This window comes from Thalassophryne amazonica, chromosome 17 (assembly GCF_902500255.1).
Source record: "Thalassophryne amazonica chromosome 17, fThaAma1.1, whole genome shotgun sequence".
Classification (NCBI taxonomy): domain Eukaryota; kingdom Metazoa; phylum Chordata; class Actinopteri; order Batrachoidiformes; family Batrachoididae; genus Thalassophryne; species Thalassophryne amazonica.
Window position 1 is genome coordinate 32,978,202 of NC_047119.1, and position 6,000 is coordinate 32,984,201.

General features: G+C 39.6%; 1 protein-coding gene across 1 annotated transcript; it reads right to left on the minus strand.

Moving 5' to 3' along the window:
* Positions 1–3,634: 3,634 nt before the first annotated feature.
* LOC117530090 (homeodomain-interacting protein kinase 2-like) lies at positions 3,635–5,633 on the minus strand. The gene is made up of 5 exons (XM_034193025.1): positions 5,511–5,633; positions 5,285–5,371; positions 3,949–4,103; positions 3,797–3,894; positions 3,635–3,711 (listed from the first exon to the last, which is right to left on the minus strand). Exons 1-5 carry the CDS (start codon positions 5,628–5,630, stop codon positions 3,635–3,637), a joined length of 537 nt encoding a protein of 178 aa, XP_034048916.1. The 5' UTR covers positions 5,631–5,633.
* Positions 5,634–6,000: the final 367 nt, after the last annotated feature.

Below are 6,000 nucleotides of genomic sequence, written 5' to 3' on the forward strand. Positions count from 1 at the left end.
ACATCACTTAATCAACATAAAAAAAACCAATGTTCAGACTGAATGTTGCATTGATGCCTAAAGAATGACATCATAACATCAGTGTTATTACATTATCATTTTTTTAAACATAAAATATCTCAAAAATCAACATAACTGAATATGCTGTATTACATTTTTAGTAAGACTTTTAAAAGTCTATTGAGATTCTGTGCAGTAAGAGAGCATGACTAATTAAGTGATTTTACAGTGAATAAATATATGGATGACAAAAACATCCAGGAGTTTGAGGAAGACGGTGTCTGAAATAAATGTATTGAAATTTCTGGAAATATATCTTTGGAGGCTCACCCTGGCTTCCTTCTTTCTCATCTTTCTGGTGATGGATTTTAAGACCCTCCAGAAATCTTAATTGCATGTGTATGATTGAGCAGTTTCTTTTAGTGCAGCAGATAACTGAAAAATCTTTCAAATGGTGATGCAAGCATCAAATTTGGCATAAATACACCTTAGACATTACCCTTTTGAAAAGGCAGAGTGCCCATTTGAATCTTCAGTAGGCAGCCAGGTAGGGGTCAGTTGAAAAATTACACAGGGGTCAAAATTTAACAATGCTCCAATCATATTAAAAATGACACCACATTATTTGTCTGATCATAAAGATTCCAAAAAGGTATAGTTTGGACTACCTATGATGGAATGTTATGGAGTTATGGGGTAAAAATAGAAAACATGGTGACAAAGGTCAGTTTCAGTTTGTACAGGGTCAGAAGTTAAAGTTTGATCCAATTTTGGTAAAAAGTGATGCCAATTATTGGCTGAGCTAATAGGATTAATAAATGGAAGAGTTTTGACCATGCTGAATCTTTGGTGTCCAAAGTAAAGGTCAAACAATGTCGACGTTCATTGGATTCAACGGCATATAACATATGTTACCCTGCAATATGATAAGTAAGCATGACAAATGGTGTAAACTATTTCTTTTTACAACTCTATTTGCTCAACCAATAACTTGCATTACTTTTTACCAAAACTGGAGCAACTTTAACTTTTGACCCCTGTACAAACTGAAATTGATCTGAAATTGAATGACTGACTGAAATTGAATTCTCCCCATTTTTGCCATTTTTTAAAACCCCATATCAATAGAATTCAGTCATAGATAGTCTAAACTATATCTTTTTGGAATCTTTATGATCAGACAAATAATGCAGTATAGTTTTGAATATGACTGGAGCATTGTTAAATTTTGACCCCTGTGTAATACTTCAATTGTCCCCTACCTGGCTGCCTATTGAAAATTCAAGTGGACACTCTGCTTTCTCAAAAGAGTAATGACTAAGGAGTATTTGTGCCAAATTTGGTGCTTGCATCACCATTTGAAGAATTTCTCTGTAAATATTCTCTTATCTGCTGCACTATTAGTTTCAGTTAAGCCAAAAAGGCTTATTATCACATACACATCAAATACTTTTGATTCATACCAAGTGGTTTTGGATTGTTTCTCCAGTAAAGCTGCAAAAACAACCAATTAATCAAGAAAGCAATAATAAATAAATAAGTAAAAATAAAATAATTTAACTTACAAAAAGACTCAAAACCATTAATCGATTGTCAAAATAGATGCCAACTAATTTACCAGTCGATTAATAATGGTTAATAGTGGATTAATAGTTGCAGCTCTATTCTCTAGGTCACACTAGATCGAAATATTATTTTACCTCAAATGTTCAAATGTAAGTGTAAGTGGTCAGATCACTGTTTACATGTGCTTTTTACCTTTCAGCACAGTTGTTATGATGAACCGTATTTAGTGTAAATTATTATGATCATAGGGCAGTGGTGTCCAAAGTGCTCCAGAAGATGCTAAGAGGGAGCAGGTTTTTTTTGCAGCCACTGACTCCAGCAGGTGAATTTACTGATGAACATCATTTTGAGCAGATGGGATGAGTTCATGAGTCAGTGGCTGCAAAGAAAACCTGCTCCCTCTTGGCCCTTTCTGGAACACTTTGGACACCACTGTATAGGGGAACCACTTTTAATGCTATTTAGCCCCATTTTTTGTTACAAGTGCAGTGACTGCTTATTGTGTTTGGGGTGTGAATTAAACCATTCAATCTCTTGAAGAGTAGGATGCTCTAGAACCTGATGCATTGATCTTCAGACTTGCATTATGCTTCACAAGTAGCTATGATCATGACAAAGGTTCAACATAAGATCACTTTGATGGACTGGCGCCCCCTGCTGTAGACTTGTTCCCTGTGTGTTTGGTCTGCATTATAAATGTGCATGTCTCCTCTCCAGGGAGTCTTCATGCAGTGACTCAAGGTGAACTTCAGTGAAGTGTTTGTTGCCTGGATTCACCTGAAAGCCTTGAGAGTGTTTGTGGAGTCAGTCCTCCAGTCAGTACTGAGGACATTTAGTTCCTTTTGAACATTCATTGTTTAATAAAATGCATTTTCTTTTTATTCTTCAAACTGTGTTCCCTATGTGTGGCTGATAATGATGTTCCTCCATCAGGTATGGGTTGCTGGTGGACATTCAGGCGATTCTTCTGCAGATGGACAAGAAATGTACAAAAAGCTGAGAAAAACACACCTCACCGTTTATGCACCTGCTGGAAAGATTGATGGAAGAGGTCATACCAGTCCTTAAGGAGGTATGTATGCCATAGCCCCCCCCCCAAAACCCTCGTCCCGTCTGGTAATGTTTTTTTAAATTCTAAATTCTATAGCTTTTTTCAGGCAGTCTAAGGCAATCTGGGAATCTAAATAATGATTCTCTAGTCATCATTTTTAGAGCCACAATTTGTATTTTAAACACCATTATTATTTTAAACAGCCATCATTTTAATTATTTTATCATCTACTCGTACATCTGCGTGCAGCATCACTCATCAATCATTCTTGTTTTTTTCAACACCTGGCCCATATTTTATCACACCTTTGGTCAGCAGCTCAAGGGGGGCTCATCCCCCCTTTAGACCTGCCACCGCTGACCAAATCTGAAAGGTATCCATCAGTATTTTTGGACATTTTGCAGTTTGCAAATCAAAGTGATCCTTTTTTTTTTTTTTTTTACCTCCGCCAATTCTACCAGGGTATGTAAACTTTGGAGCACAACTGTATATCAGATGTCTAGAGTGCCGTTTCATTCATAACAAGCTGGACTGTGGCTGTTTTTGTTTCTTCATTGTCAGAATGACAGTAAATGTTATGCAGCACTCTCAGAATCGATCCTGTGACCTTCTTGCTGTGAGACAACAGTGCTAACCACTAATCCACCGTGCTGCCCAACAACGTACATATTTATAAAAACAGCCATCAGAAAGTCCGTGTCAGCAGGAGCAGAACATCCTCCTGAAAACCTGTCAGATGTCTCCTCTGGTCCACCTCAGGATGTTCAGGATTGATTGGAGTAAGCTTGTGATTGTAGGAGACAACATGAAGTCAGTGAAGATGAAATCTTGATGTAGATTCTGTTAATTACTGGAATGTCTCAGTTTTAAGAGCCAACACAAACCGTGGGCAGTACAAAAAAATCTTCACACATCAAAGCTTTTGAATTTTAAAGTCTTTACTTAGAAATACAAAATCATGACACAATGTACATATTTATTATATACACACACAGACGGGGCGCACAGACACTGGTGTCAGCAGAGGCAGAACATCCTCCTGAAAGCCTGAGTCAGGTGTCTCCTCCAGGTGGTCCTGGTCTCTGCTTGTGCCTCTAAAAATCACACAGAAATATTTGTTAGATTGAATAAGGCAATAAAGATATGAACACTGTGGGAACTGTGGAACATCTGACTCACCACACTGGATGGCTGCTGGTTCTTCTGCTTCCTCCTGTATGATGGGGGTGAGGTCCTCAGTCAGGTCCTGATTTTCCTCGGCCCAGACAAGAGGTTCATCTGCCACTTCCATCTCCAGACTGTCCTCTTCAACATCCTTCTCCAGACTGTTCTCTTCCACTTCTGTCTCCAAACTGTCCTCTTCCATGAAGGGATGTTGAAGAACATTGAGAGGTCTGATCCACTGTTCGTTGTCGAGGCACATCATGCGTTTCAGAAGGTCCACAAACTCATGACCCTCCTTCTCTATGGTGTTTGTGTCCATCATCTGGTGAAGCAAGAAGTCAGAAAGACATGTCACATCTTTAAAGGGGTTCTGAAGCTCAAATCATGCGGCTTTTGATGTTTCCATTTTGGTCGTTATTACTGATTCTAAGACCATTAATGAATGAAGAGGTGCAGGGGCGGATTCAGGATTTCGTAAAGTTGTGTGTGAGGGTGGGGGGGTGGGATTTGTGAATGTGTCTTGCTCTGGGGCCATACCCCCCCCCCCCCCCCCCCGAAAATGTATAATTTTTAGGTACCATTTCCTGCATTTGGTGCATATTTCACCACAAAATGCAGTCACAGAGAAAACTTAGTTCTTTTCTGTGATTATAGAACAGGTTCTATAACCTGTGTTTTATTCATTTGAACTTGTGTTGTACGATCTTGAATGTGATGCTGTGAAGTTATGATTTTAAGTAACAGTACCCGGTTGCAGTACCAGGCTAAAGTACCAGACTGGGATGAATAAATCCTGAAAACATTTGCATCTTAGAGTTACTGAACAAGCCAAAGCTAATGGGCTAACCTTGGTTTGGGTCTTTTATTAATGTGTATTTTACAGACTGGGTGGTGAGTTTTGTGACGGGTGGTTTTGGAGCTGAAATGAAAACTTATGACAAGCTTATTGTCTCAGTAACTGTGGAATATCTGTGATACAAACCTCACCAAGCTGCCCAAACCTGCTAATGGTGCTATTATACAAATGAAATAACAAGAAACTTTCACTGGACAGAAAAGCCAACACAAACTTCTTATTTGGTCTTTTAGTGACATTAACATCACAACAATCCACATGATCTCAGATACTTGGAATAAAATGCTCTGGAGACAGGTGTCAGTCAAAGTGAGCACTCTGCTAATTATTCATAAACTGATGAAGCGGGAACAAACTATAGAGGCCAAAACTGCTTTCTGCACCAGGGCGTAAACATGTTTTTTTTTTTTTCTGCTTGAAAACTGGACATTTAAACATGCAGGTCAATGGACAGTGACTCACTATAGAAGCCAGCCTCGAGTGGCCATTCAAGGAATTGCATGATTTGTTATTTTTGATTTTGCTTCATTTAACAGGACCAGAGTTTGGAGCTTGGTGGTCACACAGTCAGTGAATTAGACATTGGAGGCATACATTTGTTGAAGGTGGTTGAAGGAATGACTGAGAGGCCACGAATGAGCACCTACCTCCATGATGTCCTCCAGACAGGTCAACACCACTGCTCTGGTGCCAGAGAATTTGTGCCCCGTCTGCACCTGAATCAGTGCAGGAGTCTGCAAAGAGACAGTGTTAGAGTTAACTCTCAGAAAAAAATGGATGGATGGATGGATGGATGGATGGATGGATGGATGGATGGATGGATGGATGGATGGATGGATGGATGGATGGATGGATGGATGGATGTGATGGTACCTTCAGTGTCCAGGTGTCCTGACTGTTGATACACCATCTCTCAAAGCAGTGGTTGGTGTGTGGTCCCAACCTGAGGAGGCGGTCTGGGGGCAGACCCTGAGTGTCCACGATGAACTTCATCTGAAGTTATAAAAAAAAAAATTAAATCTCATTGTACAAACACGGACTTTTCTTTCACAAATTATTGCCTTTTCAGGAGCAAATGTGTCTGTGTTTACGAGGGCCACGGATTAATAACCAGGTATTTGCTTTGTGGAATTCACACGGCAACCGAAAACATTTGGAGGTTTGAAACTTTGTAAACAAAGGCTGTAGCCAATCAGAGAGCGGCGTGTCTCAGCCAATCGGCAAAATGTCAGAATCCTGACTAAAAGTCACGTGACCAAATAACCCGATACCGTAGAGGTGGGCGATACCGGGAATTTTGGTATTGATCCGATACATAGTAAATACAGGCCCAGTATCACCAATATCGATACCGATACCAATA